The 24,518-nt window shown below is 42.9% G+C and overlaps 1 protein-coding gene across 1 annotated transcript; it reads right to left on the bottom strand.

Annotated features, from left to right (window-relative positions):
- Positions 1-1,079: 1,079 nt before the first annotated feature.
- On the bottom strand, positions 1,080-18,666 carry BFSP1 (beaded filament structural protein 1). Its single transcript, XM_015620602.2, has 8 exons — positions 18,223-18,666; positions 12,183-12,243; positions 9,110-9,205; positions 8,235-8,327; positions 7,446-7,553; positions 5,058-5,278; positions 3,675-3,760; positions 1,080-2,377 (listed from the first exon to the last, which is right to left on the bottom strand). The coding sequence occupies exons 1-8, from the start codon at positions 18,591-18,593 to the stop codon at positions 1,431-1,433; spliced, it is 1,983 nt and encodes a 660-aa protein (XP_015476088.1). The 5' UTR covers positions 18,594-18,666; the 3' UTR covers positions 1,080-1,430.
- Between the last annotated feature and the right edge of the window lie 5,852 nt (positions 18,667-24,518).

The raw sequence follows: 24,518 nt of genomic DNA on the forward strand, positions 1-24,518 counted from the left end.
AAGTGAGAATGTGCCTGAAGTAACCTGAGAATCATTCCAGTCTCTTCTTGAATAGATGCTTGCAACTATTTCACCGTTAAACTTTAACACTTAAACACTTCATTGAGAATCTGCATTTAATGAAGAGGTTAGCCCTGAAGCTCAGGCTTGTCAGCTCAAATGGCTTCTAGCCCTGCCTTGCTGCAGCTGACAGGAGTTAACAGGCAGAAAGAAAAGGCACAACAATGCTGGAAGCTGAAATGAAAACTTAGAGAACTGGGATTGGACAAGAAATGTGTTGAGACTAATCTAGTAATGCCCTTCAGTAAGTCTTGGGCTTTAGTGGGATCATTTTTGTGCCTGGAGTCAAGCTGAGGCCTGACTGGTGTATGAGCACTTGTAAGTTGAGCTCACTATTTACACACATACAAGAGAAAGATTTCCTTCCCCTGATTTTTTCTTTGTGTTTTTGTTTGTTTGTTTTCTTGAGTTGAAGGTTTCTGGGAGCTGCAAGAAGCTGTTGCAATGCAAATGCTGCTTTTTTTGCTTCCCCGGGCATGGGGAGGTGGAAAGGCACCGCTTATTCCAACAATCCTGTGGAGCTCTGTGTGACTGCAAGTAACAGGACTGAGACAGGGTCCTGTGGCAGTATTAAACTCTGCAGTCCAAAGGAATACTTAAGAAAATACCTAAACACACAGTCTTTGGCTGCAGTCTGCTCAAAAGCACGTTGGCATTCATAAGTAAATTAGTTGTGTTGGGGAAGGACAAATAGTAGCTTTTATAGGGGATATCTCCCTTCAGGCAATTTTATTCTGAGAAGATCTGCAGTAAGAACATATTTTGAATACAGGAAATTTGTCTTTATTTCCAAAAAGAAGGGTCTGCTGAGCTCATTGCTATTTAAAGTCTCTGAAAGGGGGAGATATTTGGAACAGGTTATTTAAGAGGTGTCCAGCCCTTTACCTGGAAAACTCCTGCACTCCACTCATGTGATGTTTACAAGTAGCAACTGTGAGTCAGTGTTAGAGGCAAAATAAACCCACAGTGACAATCTTCAGTAGAAGGCAAAACTTTTATTAAATGAACCAGATGTCACAAGTTAACATTTGCAGCTGTCTCAAAGATGGGGGGGTCGTGCAGCAGTTATGGGAGCCATAGAGGAATATGCAAATTTGTCCCGGATACTGTGGAAAGCCAGGCAGCTCTGTCATAATAATTACTTTCCATGTGTCTTAATCATGAAAATCAGTTGCATAGGATGTGCCCTGGAGAGTGCTAATGGTTGTTGCACCAAAGGTGAGCCTACATCAGACAGAATTGCCATCAAGGTTTCAATCTGTTCCATACCAAACAGCAAAAATCTCACTACTGTATCATTCGGTCAGGAAAAAAACACAGTCATTTAATAACTATGCCAGACAAGTCGACTATCAGAGGGTATGTGTCACTTAGGAGCCTTTGTCACCTGGTTTCTTCTTGCTTGTTTTCTCTATCATTGTCTCGACAATCATTGCTGTCTCTTCGTACGTCTGAATTCTGTCATCTGAAAACTTCTCGATGGACTCCACCACCTCCACCTTCTCATAGCTCATAGAGCCAGGTAAGGCTGCCTCCCTGAACAAAAGGCCCTGCTTATCTTCTCGCTCATACTCTGCCTCTCGAAGGAGTCCTGGCTCAGTTGGGCTTATCAGACCGGGGGAAGGAGCTGGCTCAGGCTCGGAGATGTCCGGGTACTTTGCGATTTGCTCAATTTTTCCTCTTGCTTTTTTCCCCCATTCAAGCACGTCTTCTTTCCCCTCCTCTCTCTGTTTATCTGGGAGTTCAAACTCTTCTCTCCTTTCACAGATTTCCCCTTTCTCTTTTTCAGGTGGTTCAGCAGGTTCTGGCAGCTCTGGTATGGGCTCCACCTCACCACCATTCATCACCTTCCCGTTGCCAGTGGAAACTGTGATCCCTCCCCCAGGAGGGATAGAGGGGGCCAAGATGCACGGTTCTTCATGGCCTTCCTCCCCTGTCACCAGCACGTAACGCCCTTTGGGATGGGCATCAGGCTTAGCCTCTGGTCTCTTGTAGACTCTTATTTTCTCCCTCACAATGTTACACAATTTATCAAAGGCTTTGCTTATCTGGGCTCCGTCAGGTACGTCCTCTGGGCCCATTTCTTTCTCATCAAATTCTGGTCCTTCCTGCTCAGGTTCACACCTGACTGAGCCTTCGTGCCTAAACTCCATCTGATCTTGGTCAAAACCTTCCAGAGTTCTTTCGTACATTCTTTCAGGCGAGTGACTGTCGGTTATGTCTCTTGACATCAGCTCCTTTTTCCTGGCAATTTTCTTTGTCAGGGCTTTTTGTCTGGGCTTTACACTGGCAATGTCTTGCATGGCCTGGGTGATATCTAAAGAAAAATCAAAGTAAAAGAGACAACAAACAGTGCTTGAGTACAGTCACTGCAAATGCTGCCTCTTGCCCTCACTGCTGCAGGTGGAGAGCCTTTGTATCCCAAGGGGGCTGAAAGCAAGCCAGGCACCTCCACTCCTGACAATCTGGAGCATGGACAGATGCTGAGAGTCATGTCAGGAGGGAGCAGCAGTGGCTGGTGGCCACAGAGCTGAGAAGCCACCCACCCACAATGGCTTCACTCAGACACTGTCACTGAGCTCTTAGAACCCCCTTCCCACAGGCTGATTCTGACCTCCTGCACAATCAGTTCCCACAGATCCCATGACTGCCTAGCAGCAGCAGGAGCACAGGCAGGCTGCTGATCTCCATGGCATGAGCAGTTAGAGCAGAGGAGGCAGGATTTGAGAAGAAGAACATGGGGACAGACAGATATTAAGATACTTTCCCCAAGGCAGCTGTTTTGTCCCCTGCCACAGTACAATAACACACACAAAATACCCTGCCCATCAAGCAGGTAAAATCTAGAGACAGGTGTGTCTAGAGACAGGCCAAATCCTCAGCAGGTATAAAACACCACTTTGCACAACAGCAGTTATTTACAGCTGCTGAGGATCTGGCCTCAGGCATTATGGAACCATTTAGTATAAAACTGCTACAGTTCACACAGCAGTTAGAAAAATTACAGCTGCATTCCAAGAACATCCCTCATGCGATGGTTTGTCTCCTTTCTCAAGGCAGTTTGTCATTAGTAAAACCCCAGTGAGCCTTGGATATAAGTCATCCCATATGTTAGAACCTATCATACCAACTCCTTTGTCAAGAGAAGTCTTGCTCATTTAGCCCTGGCCATTTCCCTGGTACCAGATTTAGAAGTACCCCATTCCAAGAAGCCAACACACAGCATAGAGGAGACATCATTCATAGAAAAACAGGCCTCAAAAAGGACCCTCTGCCTGCCTGTGGCACCCAACACACCTTGGTGCTCTTTGCACATCACTGAAGTGCAAACAAACAATTCAGAATGAGTCGGCACAAAACCTGCAGCTCTTTCCACCATTTCAGGTGCCTTTTGATTTTATTCTTGATTGGCCTGAGTACTGACTGTGGAAATTAGCAAAGAAATGCTTTTGCTGGTGGTTTTGGCCTTTGACAGCTTGTCTCAAGGCCAGCTGAGTTAAGCTGTCGTGCATTTACAAGCCTGTAGTCAGGCTGTCATGACTAGCGGCACAAACAGCTTAAAATACAATGATGCTTCTCTTGACAGACACAGAAAAGACACACCACAGCTTTACCTCTTCCCCTCGAAGCCTGAGGCTGGGCAGGTCGGTATATCTGTGTGAAAAGTGTGACTGGGGTTCCTGCTATAGCAGAGTTTAACCTGTGGAGAACATGTGCATCCATCAGTTCTCTCCCCACCGTTTTCAGTGAAAGCAAGTGAAATTGTGCAAAACGAAGCACAGAGGTTAAAGAAATGTACTTCTCTATGGTGAGGAGTCAAAAAGCACGGCAGGAAGCTGTTTCTTGTCTGGGGAAAGTTAAGACAGCCACAGCACCTTTACAGGAGTGAGGCTGGTTTCTGCCAGCAGCAGACATGGGATACTCCATTAGGTAAAGTACACCAGCAATTACAACATGTAGCAACAGCTTTGCATTTAGCATGGGACTTTGAAAAGATGGTAAGGTTTTAGATGGGCAAACAGTCAATCCAAGACTACCAGAGGTCAGCAAGAACTGTGAATCCATTCTTACCATGCTGGCTGGTAAAATAGGAAATTTGGAGCATTCTTCCTTGGAAAACATTTGAGGAGTCAGTAGTATTAAGGGTTAAAAATTAAAATTGAGAGGCAGGCCTATTGCAAAACAGTTACTGTATCTTTGGCCTCCCCAGTCTGCTCTGCTGGAATTTGAGATATTTTGTCCTCTCAGAGACCCTGTGTTGATTTATTTTTTGGCACTGAGAGTTACCCTGTTGAGATACTTTTAACTAGAACTCAGTGTTCAAAGTAAGACCCTGAAAATTAATTAAATTCCCTTTCCCCACATATAGGATGGAGTATTTAGTGAGTGTTCTTCCCCTGCACCTTCTGCACAGCCTGGAGCAGTAGTTTGGGTGCTCAGGGGCCTGGCTCTGCTGCTGTGAAAGATCCTTTTCTCCACTGTGGCTGATGGTTGACATTAGAGGGAGACAGTACTCCTCTGTAGGTTTAAGCACGACTCAAATCCCTACCAATTTCTTCTATTTTTCCTCTTTCTCCCCATGCCTGAAGAATGGCTTTGCTGTGAAGAATGTTTTGCTTTGCAGGACATTTGTTTTGTCTGCACCGTTCAAAAATCAACCTGCAATTGGTAATGTCGAGCAAGTGTCACCAACACCCAGTCTGAGGAAAGGATGTTCAAATTGCTTTTGTGTGCTCCTGACCTCTGCACACTGATGCCAGGACAGCACAAAGAAAAGAGACTGCACGGACAGGAGAAGCCCAAAATGGCTCTGACCCTTTCCTTGGCAGAAGTTTGACCAGATTTTGCATCTATTTAAATTTCTGTCCCTGGATATCAACCAGCAAAAGGTGTGAGAATGATATAGCTTTGAGTGAACCAAATGCCCTTAAACGCACATTTTTCAAAATGAAAGAGGCCACTGTTCCCTTTGTGAGTGCCCAGCAATCCAGCCTTACCGGCTGTCCTCATTCTCGATGATCCGCTTGTAGCGTTCCAGCTCATTCTCCAGGGACTGCTGGTAGATCACCAGCTGGCGGCAGTCAGTGGTGTACTTCTCCAAGATCCTCTCAGCCTCCTCTATCCCCTTCCTAAGGTTTTCAATCTGCTCATTGTAAAGCTGAATTTCATCGTCATAACTCTCCTGGGTGTTTTTAATTGCTTGCTCCAGCATGGTTGTCTGGTAAATAAAATTGGTGGTGAAAGAAGCAGCTTTGAAAAATTCACCATCCCCATATTTTCAGCATAATGAAAGGCAAGTGATGCTTTATTACAATGTGATGCTGCACTGCTGAAATACAGAAGCAATTTCACTACCTTTGTTCAGTCATTCAAAAAACATCAAGAACAGTAGAAGTTCTTAACTGGAAAGATGAGCTCAAGGAATACCCACTCCTTCTCTGTGGTCTGCAGACAGGGAAAATAACACCTAAGGTCTCATTTTAACTGAAGAACTCTTCTTTTGAATTCAATTCCTCAGCCTTTTTACTTCAGTGATAAAACCAAAGAGCGCATCGACCAGGAGGTGGCAAAAGTCACCTTCCAAAAATAAGGGCTGAGTTTCAGGTGGGATATTTCATCTTGTAACTCTGCTCTCACTTTCTTCTGCTGTTTTAGCTATTTATTATATTTAATATTTTTTAATTTTTTTACTACATTTCAGAGAGATGAACTCACTAAAAGTTAAGGGGGCAATAAGTGACTAATGAATTATTTTATAATTGATTTATTTCTATATGCTTCAGACAAGATTTAAAAAAAATAAGAGCCTAAATATAGGAGTGTTGTCCCTTGGCATTAGTTTGGTGATGTTGTAGTGTACAAGTGGATTAAGACTCTTTTCTGTTCGGTGCTCATGACCTCTTAGGCACATGACTATCAGGACCAGAAACAGGACAGCAAAGAAATTCTATGACACCTGTCATCAGACCAGCCTTCACCATCACAAGAACTGTGTTACTGACCTCCACACAAAGCTATTTCACTCTTTAAATCTCAAGGCACAAGAATGAATGAATGAAAGAATGATCAATGAATGAATGAATGAATGAATGATCAATGAATGAATTAATGAATAATCTCTTTCTAGATGGGGTGGGAAGATTTGATTTTGAAAGCAGCACGATTAATTCCCCAAAGGCTGCCTCTCTCCATCTGCCAGCAGACAGCTGATTTCCTCCCCTTTTTCTCTGTATTGATTCACTGTATTAATCCCCCTATTGATTCTTGTCCATCTCAGAGTTTGTGTGTCCTTTCCACCAGAGCATCAGATGTGAGAAAGAGATCAAGGAAAATACACTGTCCTGCCCCTAATGAAAGAAGTTATGCTCAGGAAGTTATGAGCTGCTGCTATGGTTGTCCAAAGGAGCTCAAAATCCCACCAAAACATGTTTTTGTCAATATTTTTTCCTTCTCACCTGGATGGACAACTAGAGGCACAAAGGAAGCTATATTTGGGGTCATTCTCCACCCCATCTGCTAAAATATGTTCACCTCTGTAGAGGTAGAGATGCCATTGGCAACTATTCAGATCTGCTTTCTATCCACTGCAGCCTTCAGCTGCTCATCCACCTCCTGCCACCCTCAGCCCTGCACTGCACTCATGTTTGCAGGCACTGGCTGGAGGCAGAAGGTCGATTTAGGGCAGGTTTGGCTGGGAGATGGGCAAGGACAACTAGTCAAAGTCTTGGCCAGACACTTTCTGCAAATCAGGGCTTGGCAAAAAGCCTGTGGTTTTTCCTGCTGGAGTGTCCAAGCACAGGAGAGGTGCTGGCTTAATGCTTAGCAGTGACGTGGATGAAGGCAGAAAGCCAAATGTAGCTCAACAGCCTTCTCAGTTTTGCCCCCCAAACCATTCCAGTCCTTCCCACAGCAAGTTCACCACTGGATGTGTCAGTGATAGAAAGGATTGGGCAGAGCCCTGAGAGTTCCACATCACTTTTCATGGAGCCAATTTCCAGCCAGAGCTCAGCAAGTAAGAAAGTCATAGGAGCCCTGTGAGACTTTTCCATCCACGATATCCTGCTGATTCTGTCCTGCAGGAATCCACTTGCATCGTGGAAACCAAACCTTCCCTCATCAGCCACTCTGGTAAGCAAAGACAGCTTCATTGCACCTACAATACCTACAGCCCTCCCTGGCCTTCTAAACCTGACATTTTGTTCCACTGAGAGAATGGGAATGAAACAGCTGAAGAAAAAGATGGAAATCTAAAAGGAAAACACACCTCCAAGTCCACCAAGTTAACTTAACTGTGTTAAAGCCATGTTAGAGGTTTTACCATGCAACCATAAAAGAAAGCAGTCAATGAGCAGCATGGTTGTGTGTACAGCTCGTGATTACAATACCTCTGTCTGCAGCTTGTATTTCTGTGCCTGTAGCTGGCAGAGGATGCTCTTGTATTCCTCCAGCTGGCTCTGCAGAACAGGGATCCTCCTCTCTGCTATCAGTTTTTCCTGGTTGGAAGAAAACAATGTGTGTACAGGAAAGTATGGTTCACTCCTAAAAAGAGCCAAAAGAAATTGCACTACTGGAAATCAACTGTGAAGACAAATAGAAAATAGCAAAGGACAGATTAAACCTCGAGTCAAATTCTGTTGAATGTTGGCATGGCTTTAAGAATAGAGATATCAGATGGCAAAGCTGTAAAAATACAGCTTAGACCTTGTAGATACACCTGTTCATATCTTCTTCCAAGTAATAAACATTCCTGGCATAGCCACTCATACTGGTGGAAATCATCAAGTTTTCACCTCATCTGTATCAATTAATTTGAATTAAATTTTCAGCACATCTCACCCTTTCAGGATAAGATTTCCTTTCTCTTCAAACATCCATGTATCCTGCCATCTCCTCCTCAGAGAAGAACTACTTCAACAATGTGTTGTATCACACATTTTTGGGGCTAATACGTATGCTGGAGTGCACCTGACAAAGCTAATCTCTCTTTCCTCATTGATAGAGTTTTTCAAACTACAGTTAATTTCTTTTCTCCTTTATTCACTATTCAATACTTACACATTGTTTTGACGGTTTGCACCTAACCTTGGTGAGGAAATTAAAGGATTTGGGATGCTTGAGGGGTAAACATTATCTCTTTCTTAGAGCTGCATGCACTTCCCAGCAGCAATACTTGCCTCACATATGCCAGTGGTTATTGGGGACACACGAGGAGTTGTCTGGATGATCTGCTGCAAGACATTGACGTAGGTCTGGATTTCCATGAGGTTCTGTGATGAGGTGAGAACATTTTCATTAGAAAATGCCATAGTAAGATACACATTTCCATGTACTCCTGGGGTTTATTTCTAGACATGTAATGTTTTAGCATATAAAAGTCCAATTCATGTTCAGACTTGGGTTTGGAAAGCAATTTTACACCTGCTTTTGAGTGCAGGAGTGCTAACAGTTTCATCATACTGGGGTATATCACAGATTTTTGTCCAAGGACTATACAGTTCATAGAATTAAAGATTCCATGATTTCAAATTTCACAGGAGATTTTCAAAATAAGGATCACGAATACCTTTGCATGTGGCCTGAGAAAAAAGGCACAAGAATGCTTTTTCAAAAGCAGCAAAGATAGGACAGTGGCCTCATCCCAAGACTCACACTTCTCCCAGGAAGGAGGCAACACATTAAAGTCAGCTGCAGTGGAATCATACATCCACAGGTGTATGTCTGCTGATCAGCTGGGGTGCCCTGGCCCAAAAAATTGGGTGATGAAAGCGATGTGAAATTTAAGACAGCTTCATCAGCACTTTGGGTTAAACCATGATGCCAGGCTGACAAATTCAAGACTCTGCTGCAGCTGTTGTGACTGGACACTGAGGAGTGAGTTTGGGTGCTGGAAACCATCCTCCAGCTGCTGTGCCCACTGAAAATAAACAGTGCTGGATGCACCCACCAAAACACAAAAGAAATTTTCTTTATTTTGTCACCCTTTGATCACAGAGAAGGGCAAAGTTCCACATCTCTCTCTACAAGGAAGAGGGGAAATTCAGCCAGTTACCTTCTTGTATCTGTCCTTTGTGGCGTTAATGTCATCCTGCAGGAACTGCGACTCGATCTGCAGCTCCAGGTTACACAGCAGGGCTTCATCAGCTTCCTGCAATGCAGAGAACATGTGGCAGCGTGGTTTGTGTGCCTGGAGTGCTGAGCCCACAGCAGCAGCCACACAGACCAGCCTGCCTGCAGCGTTACAGCCTACTGGAGATGCAGGAGCATCCTAAAACCAGCAAAAACATTCACCATGTTCTGCACTAATGTGATTTACAATACAGTTTGGCACTGGCACCGTCCAAATAATGCTGGGAGACAAGCAGTGGGCCTTTGAAATACCAGATTTTGGTGTTAAAATCTTGAAAAGGTGGATGAGTCTCAAACAAATGACATCAGCAGATTAAGGCATTGATTTCTCTGGTGTCATGACAAGATCTGAGGTATCCTAATGCCTCTTTAAGATCCCCAGTAAAGAAGTCCTCCTAAAAACCCAGGATGGTCCAAAGTATTTGTACTCTCTTATGTATGTTCTCAAATGCCACAAATATTTGCACAATTAATTTGGAGCCATTTCTGGAAATAAAAATGACAGTTGATGAGGTTTAGAAAAAATCATCTTGCTGCACAGGTTTATAATACTTTGGGATTTGCAAGGACAAAAGTTCCTAACATTCAATGAATTCAAAGGATTAATTATATTATATATAAATAATATAAATATATAAATATATATATTTATAATTAAATTATATGACTAGCAATCATGATCTCAGAGTACATAGGTATGAGTGGCATTGGTCTTCAAATCTAATGAAATCTCCATTTCTCTTCAAAGACCTAATTTAGATTTTTCCTACTTTATGTTGTTTAACACAAACCCTGGAATTTATGATCATTTCCATGGAACTTGGCAATATATTTTACAAACATGTAAGAGTAATGATATGTTTTATTTTTCTATTTAATGCATTATTTCTTTTTTAGATTTGGCGTTAACTAAGACTGCAAAATATAATTTTTGAGAAAGCATCTCAAAAGATTTTAACAGAATCTTCCTTGCAACTCCATAAAACTTGCCAGTTCCTCCACCAGTTTGGAATTTGCCTCGAGAAAGTCCTGCTTTCTGCAGGAAAGAATTAAAAGAATTAAAGAATTAAAAAGGGAGTATGTAAAGGTATCTCTTTCAAATGACCCATGTGCCATTATCAGCTGTAAAAACACCTCTGTGAGTGGATCATGGGTTGCAAACAAGCCATTGAGATCTGTGGGTGCAGCACATGACTGGTAGGAGAGGATTTTTCCTTTTGCATGCCTACAGCACGCGCTGCCCCAAAAATGTGTAGATGTTGGCTGTCTGATTGTGCTGCTAAGCCTCCCAGGCAGAGAACTCTCCAGCAGGCTCTGCTTTGTGAGCCAGGGGCTGATTCAGACACATCCAGCCCAGCACATTCAGAGCCAGCCATCAGGAATGCCCGCTGCTTTTCTGCACTCCTCTCCCTTCCTATTGAGAGGAAGATCAGCAGGACAATGGCCATGCTGGGAGGGAGCCAAAAAAGAGCCCCCAGGACCTTAGATAATACCTATAAGCAAATATTTCTGCAGGCGATAAACAAAAGCAGTTTTTGGCTTTCCAAATGTTCCCTCAAAGGGGAAAAATGTTTCTGCTTTTATTCCATGCTTTCAAAGAGACCAGCTTCCTTGGTGGAGCTGTGTGTCAGAACAGTGCAGTGTCTGCCCATTTCCTTTTGAACTTTGCAGTATCTGCTAATCACTCAACTTCTGCAAAGCCATTCTGCTTCATGTGGTGATTCCAGAACACTGATCCATGTGCTGGAGCAATGCTTTTGTTTACTGTGGAAGAGAAATTCCTTAGATCTCTCCAGAACCAGTATTTTCCCAGCTGTCAGACAAAGAATGAGTTTGCACCTGCAGGTTTTCAGGCTACATCTTGGGCCCTGTGCAGAAATCCAGCTGTATTCCCTCCAGCACTGGGTGCTCTAGTGCAAGGAGCTGCTGTGACAGAGGTGGCCAGGGACATCCTGGGATAAAAAACACCCTTGTGCCTCAAGATTTTGTGAGCTGTGCCTGGGGTTGGTGAATCAACTACATTTTCTTTAGCTATAGATTGTTGAGAGGATCTGTGAATACAGACTTACCAGCTCCAACAACCCCTTACAAAAGATTTACCTTTACAATTTTTTTTAAGGGCTTTTTGCAGGGTGTTCAAGAGCAGGCTGTTCTGGAAAACAGAACTGATGCAGGATGTCAAGAGTTCACTGGAGACAGAAATGCTAAAGTGTGCTTTCTGTCTTTTCTTAACATAAAACACGCATATCATTGATATGACAACGCTCCAGCAGAGCAGGCCCAGCCATTTGTAGCAAGGAAATAAAAAAATAATCTCTATTTAATCCACCTTTAATTGTTTCCCAGTACAGAAGATGAAGGATAGTCTGTGCAAAGTACAACTGGGGAAAGACATAACACTATGTTCTTCACCCAGAATAAGGCTAGCAGCAAGAGAGGATGAATCAGGATTATTCAGTTTTACAGACCTGGGTTGGAGACTTACAAAAGACTTCAGCCAACTTTTATCTTTCTCTGAGCTTTATATTATATGAAATGTTAGTTTTATTATTGCTTTTCCCATGGTATTAGTTTAAGAAAGTGTAGTTTGATATAAATGAGGGGGAGTTGTGGCTTCTCTTTTATTTGGAAACCTAATGGGAAGCTGAGGGTCTGTCCTGGGAAGAGCTGACCATATCCTTCAAGGGACTTTGAGACACTCCAGGCTTCAAAACATGGACTCAATCAGCAATTTTTCATGGCATGATTATCACTACTGACTGTATTTTAATACAGTGTCTGTATTTTAGAAGCATGGGGACAAGGTACGCACACGCCGAGGCTCAGACACTTACACAAGGCTTAGGGAGGGGGAGGATGGAGAAGGGCACAATGACAAGAAATGCCTTGCTCTGACATTTTATCTTCCCACTGATTCCTCAAAGCAGCTCTCTGTAGTAAATGAAACCAAAGGACAAAAATGATGCACCTTTCCCCTGGCATTTTCCCAGACTTACTTTATTAAGGCGCTCCAGGGTTTCTTTTAGCCTCTGCTGATATTCACGTTCGTTTCTATACCTGCAAGTAGAGAAAAAGAGATAAAGTTCAGCAGTTCATCCCTCTGCAAACTGCATTTTCATCTGCTCTGCCATGCACAAGATGTGCTTCACGCTAAAGGAGAACAGGAATCTTGAAAGGGCCCAAAAGATTTATTCATGCATTAGCATTAATTATTTTTTTGGCCCCAGATGCTGAGAGTCATTTCAGAATTGCCTAAATTCTTGTCTCCAGCTTATGTAACAGAATACAATGAAATGCCACACATTTTCTATCAATGTTTTACAGAATGGCCAAGAACAGGTGACCTACAATAAAAGCATATTCCATTGGTGTTGGACTACAGTGGCAGGCACCCAGCAGTGGTTACTCTGTGAGGATTTGCTACACTGGCACATGAACATTTAATTACATTGTTCTTGGTTATCTGTTATGCCTGCTGCTGTTCAGTAAGCACTTTAATGACAGGCACATCAAACACAAAGATTGTGATTTCACAAATCGACTGTGCAGGAGCGACGCCGCGTTAGGAAGCTTAGATGGGTCCAGCTTTGTGTCCCCTCTAATGGTAACTTGTATTTTAGCTTGGTCACAACAACAGGAGCCTTAGTGAGAGCTGCATTTCACCAGCTATCCTTATGCTTTTATAAAATGTCCACAAGTTCATAATGGGCATGTTCCAGGTGCTGAGATGGATGTATGATGTGTTTATCTTTGATTTGAGGAAACTGCATGTATTCTTTAAGAATTAGGGCTCTGCATTTGTATGTAAATAGAATTATCTTCTAGAAAATCCTTTTAGCCACAGAGTACAAAACTTAATTGTTGATTATTGTAATTAATTCCCTTCCTTAAGTAAACCTCACATGAAATGTTTAACAGTAGATGTGGTTTAATGAGACTCCATTAAAAAACAAACAAAGAAACAAACAAAAAGCCCCTGAAAAACAACCAGCCAGAAGCAACTGCGTAATACAAGGCAACAAAACTTTGCCATCAGTACTGAACAAGTGGCTTATCAAACTCCAACAGCTGCAGAAATACAGTCTTAACCCTTTGAATTTAACCCTTTACTTTCCCTAAAAAAATAGAGGTACAGAGATATAAAAAAGCTATCATTGTCTTACTTTCTACAAGAAGCACTCTGGTGGGTGACAAGCCGGCTCTGGTGGAAAGGGACTGTCATTTGCAGTAAAAGCAATGGACACTAACATAAGCCAAAATTCAGAACTGAACATGAGTCTGTCTTCTGAAATCATTGATCCAGCCCAGATGTGCTGGTGACATCAAAGGGATTTGCTCCAGTCAGCAGGGAACTTGGCAGCTCCTGGACTGAACACATCAAGGATCAAGTTACAATGATCATGTCAACCTCAGTTCTTCCTTTTCATCTCCTGAAGGACAAACAACCCAATATTATTCTCATGTCTTCCAACACATCCTGGAAAGCTGAGTGGATGATGTCACTCAAAAACTGACCAGGACCACAAAGGAAGAACTTGGCAGAGCAAGGAAATGGATTTAACCTGGTCTCTGATTTTATAACTTCTTCTGAAATCCCATAATATTAGCAGGGTTGGTCACTGCTCTGTTTTCAATTCTTACATGAGAAGCAAAGAACCAAATTAAAATGGCAAGGTTTTATTTCATTATCACTCTAACAAATTGCTGAAGAGACTAAAACAATGTCCTTTTTTGCCATACAGTACTAACACAAGTTTCACTTCCAAGAATACAGTATTTTTCAGCTTCAAAAGTGATACTGCCTTTGTTTCAGCTGTTTTACCAAGTAGCTAACCTCCAAACAGTTTTCTATCTATTTAAATTTATTTTGTGTGCAGCTGGCAGTAAACACTTCCTTAACTTGGGTAGTTTCTGACAGCTGAGCAAGAATGAAGCAAATTGTGGCATCCTGTGAAAATCAAACACACAGTTACAATAAAAGCCATCTATGGATTCAGTGTGCAAACCTCAGCCCTAATGTAATTCAGACCTCTCTCAGTGCTGGATCCTCACTCAAAATAGCTTTCAATGACTAAAATACTCAGCTACACTTTCCTTCATTCTCAAATAACCCAAATATGTGCTGTGCCACACAGCCGTAAATCCACCTGGCAGCTTGAGACAGTTAGTACTGTGTGATTATTCTTTGAAGGAGAATTTCTTTCAAGTGATGTTCAATCTTCCCCAGAAGATCAGTGCAAAAGTGCTATGAACCCCTTTGAAATGCTTCAGAGACCTCAGGATGCCCCTGTGCCTGCTGAAATGTATCTGTAAGTGCAATGGCTGACAAGTCGCAGCCCCGTTATGCTACAAGGTTGATTTTGATGTTTGGTAATTAGATAGACATGTCCAAAAATTGTTTTATTAGATGGTTGCTGGTCAGACTTTCCTGGAGCTTAAGAGCCATGAAGCTATTTTGTTTCATTAAAAAAAACAACAACAAAAAAAAAACAACAGAACACCAACTTTCTCACCTAGTCAGGTAGCTTTAGGTCAGCTACAAATGTTTTTGGAGTGTTGTAAGAAAAGGGATGTTAACAGGTTTAGGGCTTTTTTTGCATAAGGGAAAGGAAATGGAGGGAATGGAGCTGCCAGCCTCAAAGAAAGCAGATCAGAGGATTAAGGATTTCCATCACCTCATTTTGTTTTTGACCTTGCCTCTGCTGCAGTTCAAGGGCTCGCTGCCCTCCAAAGAGGAGACGGTAACAATCCATCCCAGCAAAGCACAATGGCCAGATGCTCCATTTGGTGTCAAACCTGAGCCTTTTATCTGCAGAAAAATGGTGCCTCTCTGTTGAATCCTACTGAACTCTTGCTCCTCTTGGCTACTGCCTTTGTCATGTTCCCTTTCCCTGATGCACTTCACTGACCTTCTCTCAACAGACAGTAGCACTTTGGGTGCCAAGGACAGCACAGACTATGAAACAGAGCTCCTACAAGGATGATGGGCAGGCCACTAATAGTTGTCATTCAGCATCATACCCTGAGTGCTCAGATGAGCCCAAGAGGGCTGTGCTCTGCTGATTTATGAACAGATTCCACCTGTATTATCAAGAAGCCACTGCTGAGCAGCTGACAGCCACAAGACAAGGTCCTGGCAGTTTGTGGAGAGTGTGGAGGGCAGGCAAATGCTCCTCACCTCAGCTGCAGCAGGATAAAGTCTTTCCTATCCCCAGAGAAGCAGCAGCAGTGCTGAGACAATCCCTGCAGACAGGGCTGGAAGGCAGCTTTGCCAGTGGAGTCCCCATATCCCCATAGTGATCGTGTTTCCCCACTTCCTTTTGTTTTCTCACACATGTTGGGTGTTAGATCAGCAGAGTATCACCGTGCAGCTCATCTTGGGGAGAGCTGTGCCAATTACTGTGTCCAACAACTTCCAGGGAATCATATTGCATGTTCAAAATCCACTGTATTAAAAGTTCACATTTTTTTTAATGAAACAATTGATTAGCAATTTTAATTTCTGAAGTCAAGCCCACTGAAATCTGGATTCCAGCATCTTTCCCAATATCATGGAGAGGGAAATACAGTCCTTTCCCACAGCCAGAGGCAATGTTGCTATAACAGTGTTGGTCAATAAAAGTAGCATAATTAATTTTTTTATGAGATGCATCCAAACTATTCCCAGCATTGATTTTTTTATTTTTTTATTTTTTTTTTGCAACTTCAAGATAAAGAATTCTCCCCTGGTACAGAGTCTGAACTGTTAATGTTAATGAGAAAAGCTATGAATGTGACCATAGAGGATTTAAAATGAATTTTAATGTAAGTTCTATTTTTTTATGGTATATGAACATTTAATTGTACAGATCTGTACTCTTAGGCCCTACTCTATATAAATCCAAATTTTAAAGGCCTACTTATATAAATGTAGCTTAAGAGGTTTACTTAGCTATAAGTCTGTTTCTCCAGTTGTGAAGGTGAGTGAAAGAATGGGTTCTAAGGGTCAAAATTCTTTGCCTTCCTGAAGGACACAGACATTTGTCAATTAATTGATTCACAATGCTCCCCTCCAAGAGATTTTTTCAATCCTAGTGCACCAAAAGCTTTATGGTTCAAGATGAAGCAGGAAACCCACAGTGCCTGTTGCCAACAGAATGCAGACTCAGGGAGGAGAGTAAGTCTTCAGCACTGGAATGGTTCTGGTTTCAGCAGCCCCTAATAGGGCACAGAAGATTATTCCTCCCATATTTTGTTTGGGGAGCTTTATTTATAACTTTCAGGAGCTGAAATCAGAGCCAACAGGAGGGCAGAGTACAAGTTACCAGGGCACTGGCCTTGTTTTAAAACCTGCAGCTTAAAACCTGCAGCTTAAAACCAGACCAAGATTTTCAGACACTGAAGAAATTTTCACGTCTGTCTTCTAGTCAAATTTAGCAGCTCCCAAGAAAAAAAACCCAACAAAATTCACTTCTTGATATAAACCAACTGGTGCAATTTGGTTAAAAAGCAGCCACTGCCCTTCCATTGTCATGGCCCTGTGTATCTTTAATTTTTAAATTGCAATTTTTGGCTTGGATATAGCCAAAAATTCCTTCTTATATTTGTTTACAGCTGCTGAGTGAGCATCCCAGGATTGTACAACAAAGTACCATCCCTTTTTTTCTAGGAAGCCACTGACTAGCCCTTTAGCATCTTTCTTTCCTTTTCTGAGTGTTGTCTCCTCCTCTGGATTTTTCAATGTCCTGTATCACCCCCTGCCTATTTGCAGTTTGCATAAAGCAGCTCTAATAAAAGAAATTATTTTGTGTCACATTACCAATCCTGTACTTGCACAGAGGTATCCTGTATTCACACAGATTTTTAACTAATATGCAGCTAGAAAATTAAGTACTGAGTTTAGTCAAATACTCATGGGCACTGTGTAATTAAAACACGTGAGCAAGCTCCAGAGTCAAGTTCAGAGTTAAATTACAGCATTGACTCATAATTGAATTTCCTGCTCATAAATATTGGAATACAATCCTGCCTAATCAGGTGGTTATTACCCAGCCTGAGTCAGAACACTGTGGACATCTGACCACTGGCAGCAATAAGCCTCAGCGCACCTGGATGGGCTGCTCTCTCCTGTCAGATGAGAAAGAGAGACCAGGGCTTGGCATTTCTACAGGTGTGCTGTAGCTCACAGCCCCACGTGGCTGCTCATTTGGCAGCGTGCAAATTCTCACGGGTGAAGTAACCAGAGAGATGTTTGGGGGGTAAAAAAAATCCCTGACCAATAAGAAACAGGAAGATTAGATCCTTTTGTCCTGTGAGCAGCCCTTTTCTGAGCAATGTTTACCAACTCTTGTGTAATTAAGCTGTGTGACCAAACTTGCCTGTTGCTGGAGGGAAGGAACTCATCTCTATCAGCATCTGAGGCTCCTGTATTTTGATTTATGGTGCCACAGATGCTAAAGAGGTGAAGTTAGGGGAAGCCTGATCTTACTGTTTTAGTGGCATGAGATGGAAATACAGAATGCAAGGAAGAAGAGGAGGGCAAATTTCACACACCAGGAAAAAACATATCTTCTTTCTTTTCATGTCACATCACAGATGTGGCTGGCACAGACTGGTCCTTCATAGTGGCTGCGAGAGCTTCTCAGAGCATCCTGCACATGTCAGGAGATGTTTGGCATGGTGTAACTCTGGGCTGCTCAGACACAAGGCTTGCTTTGAGACACCTGGTAGTCAAATGGGTTTCTTCCCCTTTGCAGCTCAGAGCACAGCTCTCCTAAGGCTAATGAACAACAGCAGCCAGCGTGTGCCAGGGCTGCTGCCGTGGAACGGGGAGGGCATTTTCCCATCTGGGAGCAGCGACACCGCAAAAGGCAGAGCTGCAGCTCCCTAAATCCTGATACCTTACTTTTCTCCATGGGGCCCCTCCTGACAAGCCTGATACACCTGGAGAGGCATCACCCAGGCACATGCAGGAGCTGGTGACACCAAACCCATCCTCATTACAGAGACTCCCTGTGGAAACGACACCACCCATCTTCCACGGATGGTAAACCTTACTTGTTGCGGTACTCGTCGAGCATGCGCTGGGCGTCCTTCTCCTCCCGCTCCAGCTTGGCTCTGTCAGAAGCCAGCTCCCGCATCCGCTGGCGGTTGAACTCGATCTGCCCAGCGAAGGCCTCGTCCAGGCCCACCAGCTCATCCATGCGCTGGAAGGTCTCCAGCTGCTTGCGCAGGATGCTGTTGCGCTGCTCCAGCACACGGGCCCGGTTGATGTAGCTGGCGAAGCGCTCGTTGAGCTCCTGCAGGTTCTCCAAGCCCCGGGCTTGGGCCAAGCTGTCGAATTCCGGGGAGCCTCGCAGCTCATCGTAGGCATCCGAGCGCTCGTACTTCTCCTTGCGTACCTCGCGCAGGAAGCTGCTCCTGTACATGGCTTCAGAGGGGCTGTGCAGTGCCGGGGTCCCCTCTTGTGTGCCTGCCTGTCTCTCCAGTTTGGATCTGAATTGTGTCTGGGGGGTCTGGGGAGGAAGAGCTGAACATAATCACACCCCCAGACGATTAGGGCTGGTCTCCAGGGTGGTTTGTGGCACTAAAGGCAGCATCTGCGGCGGTGAACTAAATAAATCCCAATGGCCCCGCCTTGGAGCTGCCCATCCAGGCGTCAGCAGTTCGGAGGAGCAGCGGGCACAGAAGGGCTAGGGGCTTTTCTTTTCCAGCATTGCAATTGTGTACAGCCAGGATAAAAGAGAGCAACGTCCAGCTTTCACCCGCTGGATTAAAGCATTATCCGTGGAAAACAAAACAAGTGCTTTGCAGTTTTGGAGGCTGAGCTCAAAGCCTTTCATGGCTGTGCTGGGGGGAAAGCTTTGTCCCACGGGGGTGTCCCCAGAGCTGTGCACAGAGGCCTTCTGCTGAGACAGGATTTTGGTGTGAGTGGATGGCAGGCCTTGATTTCTGTTATTTGAGTTTTGTGATCGTTTAGACTAAAGGGATAGTATATAAAAATAAATATTACTCCAGCTTCATGGGCAAGATTTGGGCATTTGGTTCTCACTTCAGGCTTCATGTCAGGCCTTTCTGCAGGTTAATTCTACCTGGCATGAGAAGCACCCAAGCAGCAGAGGAGCTAAAACCCCAGGCTTAATAAAGGCTCTTTGGCAAGCCACTTTCTTTGGGGATAGCCAAAAGCCATGCCATCCCATGGTAGACTTTCCATATTATCCCATGGAGAGCCACCATTCTTCCTTTAATTCCATTGGAATGGAGTCTTGTGTGCTGCCATTCCCTGAGAGGCTTTAATTTCCCCTCAATGCATCTCCTCTAGTATTTTTTTTTCCTGTCTTTCATTTTGAAAAATCCCATTTCTTGGACCAGTTCTTCCCTAATCTACTTGCCCAGAGAAAAAGCCCAACACCCAGATACGCCAATTTTGAGATGTATGTTAATAATTCATATAAAAGTCAATTTCCCTTTTTAATGGTCATACCTTAAATGAGTATTTAAATCACACGTATTTTGAAGCTCAACAGAGCTCAAGCCACTGCTGGCAAGTACAGAAGTGAAGAAAGCAGCTGGTGCTCAGGTGACTCTAAAGTTTGGGTTCTCTGCTACTAAATCTGAATCAAAGGGGGAAAATCATTAGACATTTCCTCTGTATTTCTTATTCTGCTTCAGATTATTTGGAAGTGCCATGAGGAAATATCAAATGATTTCTCACAAAATTAAATTAGGCTGTGCACACAGACTGTGCAGCTCCACAGTCTGCTTCCAAACTATATAAACAGCAAAACAGAGACAGATCTCTCAGAAATGTCTGGGATCTTTATGAACCAGTGAACGTGAAACCACTGGTCTCCATGCTGCACAAACATATTGGCATTTGCAGCTCTTTGGCTGGACCAGCCTGCTTACTCCAACAATGCAGCTGAGCTTTTAACAAAGTTAGTCTTCCAGAAGAGATCAGAAAGTAGATCCTGCTGGATTGTGGGCGGTGTATTTTCATGGCAAGAGTTTTTATGGCTTTAGACAGCCTTTCAGTAAAATAAAAGCCCATGGAAGTGCTATCCCATCTCTTTCTCGGTGGCTGGAAGAAGCACTGAGCCCAAGCTGACCTGAAGTCCTTAGGTAGTAAAAGGATAGGCTTTTCAGGGCCTCTCCATGTCCCTAAACTGAGTGGTCTGTCTGCAGAGGAACCTTTGCGGTCCCAGTTTTGTTATTGAAAATTATCCCATGCCTTCTACTGGGAAATCTGGGTTTGGTATAGCATGCTTTGCTGTTACATGCATGTCTCTAGGGTGAGATCTCTGCTTCCAAACTTGGGCAGTTCCTGTTGTTGACTTGCTATAGATGCAGCTTTACCAGGGCCAAGACAAGTTTACACGACTCAGGCCCTGTGTTAGTGACTTTTTGAGATGGAGGTGACTTGAGGAGTCAGCCTAGCCTCCAGACAGCTTGTGAACACACAAATCACAGAAATTATGGAATTGTTAAGTCTGGAAAAGACCTCTAAGAACCCAGCACTGCCGTGTTCACCACTAAACCATGTTCCCAGGTGTCACATCCACAAATTATTGAACATTTCCAGGTATGGTGATTCCACCACTTCCCTGGGAAGCCTGTTCCAATGTTTGATAACCCTTCTGGAGAAATTTTTTTTCTTGATATCCAATCTAGCCCTCCCCTAGCACAACTTGATGACATTTCCTCTCATCCTTGTTACTCAGGAGAACAGCCACACCCCACCTCACTACAACCTCCTTTCATATTGTTGTAGAGAGAGATAAGGTTTTCCACAGGCCTCCTTTTCTGCAGGCTAAACACTCCTTGCTCCCTCAGGTCCTCCTCATCAGACCTGTGCTGCAGACCCTCCACGTCCTTGTTGTGAGCAAGGAGCCCAAAACTGAATACAAATGCAGCAAATCAGAGTAAGATAGCCTAAAAGGAAAACCAGTTTGGGACAGACTGCAGCTGTTGCTATTTTCAAAATTAAAGAATCAAAACCACCCCAGAAAAATAAATCTGCTTCTGTTATGCACTGAATTATTTGGCTCATCTAATGGACCACAAAGGTGAATTACCTACCCAGGGATCTTGTACACTCACTCCTGTTTAGAGATGGCCCAAAGACTGAAAGATTATCTGTACAGACATTAATGAAACACCTAACCAACTGTTTGAAATCTTTTTAGATTTAAATCAATGAGTATTGAAGACATTTATATAAAGAACACTTTTCACCCTAATGCCCGCAGTATAAACAAGAGGGAACATACAGAAACAATTTGCATTTTACCTCTTTGTCCCCAGGTTATGTGTGACTCCTTCCAACAACAAAATCTGAAGGCTGGTTCTTTGCTGTGTAAATGCAGTATATAATACATCACCATCACCCCAGAATGGGTGTTTACCTACTGCTGCACAGCTCAATAAATCTCTGGTACAAGAGGGTGATTTGTTTCTCCTTTAATTGCTTGTGTTGCTATAAACCACTTTGCAAACTATCTTGGCTACATCCCTTATGCACAACTTGAGTATATTTTGGCAGTGGCAAGAGCCTGCTTGCACTCCTTACTGCTTGCCTAAGTCAAAACAAGTTTCTCAAACCAAATAAAAATTCATAAAATGCATTAAAAAAAATGCCAAAATCCAAAGGAACCATATCTTTCTGATAAGAACTCGTCCAGTCACAGCTGTGGTTGGCCACATTTTGCTGGCCTTTTCTGTGGGGCAACCTTGGAGCTCCTGTATCCTCCCTGTGCTGGGGACTTCCAGTTCTGTTTCTTTTCTCATGGCAAAATCCTTTTCTACATTGGTGGGTTAAGACAGGGTAAGAGTCCAATAGATCCCCCCAGGCTGTGTGCTCAGAGTTTTCAAATTAATCCTCCAAGCTCAGTGTTTTCTCAGCAATAACATGACAGCTTGTTGGTACAACTATTCAGCTGCTATAAAATGATCTCATCTACCAGTACAGCCCAGCTGAGGCACTCCATTCACCCTTGCTGCCTTTTCAAGTTATTCTTGCTTTATTCAGAGCCTGATGCTATAGCCCAGGGTTTCCTGTTCCTCTAGTCCAGAACAAAACTTCAGAGAGGGCGTGATAATGAAACGTGTCACAAGTGTTTCATGCTGAGATCTCATGGGTGGAAATTGAGGTTATTCTTCATTTTGGAAACTGATGCTCAAGAGCCATGTTCTATCTGAAAAAACTGCTGTGAAGGCATTCAAAGCAGAACCTTTTTGTGAATACGATTGATCAGAAAGATGAAATTAATTTGTGCTGATTAGCTTTAAGGAAAACTCAAAGAACATACATTCAAATATGAAAGAGACCAGCACAGTGAAAAAAAAAAAGGCCTTGTGTGTTTTTTCCTTTTCCATGATCATAGTAAATAGGTGAAGGGGTAATGACTTTAAACTGTGCAATGTAAGCTAAGAATGAGATAGAAGACAAATAGGCTAATTGTTCCTCTAATGAAGTACAGGGAATAAAATATCACAAGATCTCAGTCATTGGAATACTTTAAATATCAAGCTAAACAAACACTACCCAGGACTGAGGGATGTTTCTTTCACTCTCCTTTAGCAGAGAGAAGAGTTTACTGCTGACTGTCGCAACACTGTTAAGGGGTTCATTACTAACCAATAATTTTTTCAGGACAATGATTTCTAAGGTTTCTCCTAGTCCTGTGAGGTAAATGCCCTCCCACTTCTTAAGTATCCTTTCACTCAGTCACTGAATTTGCTCTAGAAATTTTTATCTGGGGGGTCTTATCTGTGTAGTGCATCGCAGATGGATGCTGACTTGCACCCTGCTTCTTGGACTCTTCCCCCAGAGATATTCTTACCCCTCCAGGCAACACCAGGTGACTGGTCAGAGCACAAAGGTGAGTTTTTCCCTATAATATTATGCAGCTCTCCACAAAATAAGTGATTTGGTGCCACCAGAGGGCTGTAGCTCTACAGCAGGAGCAGGCTGTGGGTTGGAGATTCAGTACTGTGTCAGTCTCTGACATAAGCAACCCCAGAGATTCCTGCAGAGAATTTGCTTTGCAGTATGAAAAAAGCTGGGTTTTGTCCTTATTGCAATAGCAGGTGTGCTGCAACAAGCTGTTACTTCTGCTCAAGGGATCCAAATCCTGCTGGGATCAGGATGAGTCCCCTAACAGAGGTGGATGTGCTGATATAAAGGTACACATCTCCCCCCAGACCAGCCCAAATAAATACCCCAAAGTAACAGCAGCGCTGGGACAGATCCCTCTCTAAGATCCCATCTTGAAATCAGGCCAGGAGAAAGTCTGCTGCACACATCTGGTGCTCAATTTTGCTCTTCAGAGAGATGGGCATGGAATTAAAGAAAATTACATTGTTAATTTTTGTAGCGTTCACGAACAAAATTAAAACTGCAGAAAATTTGTGTCTGCTTTGTTCTGGCAAGTCTGTGATAGTAAGTAACTAAGTTTTCAGGTTGCAGTGATAGGCAGACAAGCTTTATCCAGTTGAGATTTTTTTTCCCTTCACTTTGACTATGAGCCAGAAGAAATACCACTCTGAGAGATGCCTTTTCAGTCAAAGATCAGATGTGAAAACCAGGTAAATAGTCTGGATTTTATTTTTCTATTTAATTTTCTATTTTCTTTTTAACCAATCCACTCATTATTTTTTCCCTTTCTGAATAATGCACAAAGCAGCAAAGGACAACATATCAAAAATAAATGAGATCTCTGACAGGTGGTTTAGAGTAACTCAGACCTCCTGGGAGAAAAAAAAAGTGGAACTCAAGAAAGAAAGAAGAGAGTTTGAGCTAATTGCACATCACATTCCTTTCAGCACTTGATATTCCCCTAGGGCACAGGATGGCACCTATCCATGCACCTCATTATTTAATGATACTGCTAATTTGTAAGGACAGAACGTTTTGGAGATACTCTGATATGTCTGTATCTTGTCACCCTGAAAATGCTTAGAATTGAAATACCTGTTTAGCCTCTGTAGAAATAACATTTCTCAAGAAGTTGATTCAGAAGCTTCAAGTTCTGTGTCTATCTTCTTGGCACTTCAAACCACAATAAAAATTCATTGGAACAGTTCTGTTTTCTCAGAATGTCTTTGATGAATGAAATATTTCAGACCAAACCTTTCCATGCAACATTAAGGTTTTTCCCATTTCTTTTTGAGTGAAAAAAATAGTAATTGATATATATAAGTTTGATGGGTTCAGTAATATACTTCAGAGTATAGGAGAGAGAAAATAAACAGTTTTTTTCACTGAAGAGTTCATAATACGAGGAGAGAAGAGACACAGCATGTCTCATAAAGCAAATGGTCTTTTCTTATCTACAAGATAAAAAGAGTAGGAA

The sequence above is a fragment of the Parus major genome, chromosome 3, assembly GCF_001522545.3.
Source record: "Parus major isolate Abel chromosome 3, Parus_major1.1, whole genome shotgun sequence".
NCBI classification, from domain to species: Eukaryota; Metazoa; Chordata; class Aves; order Passeriformes; family Paridae; genus Parus; species Parus major.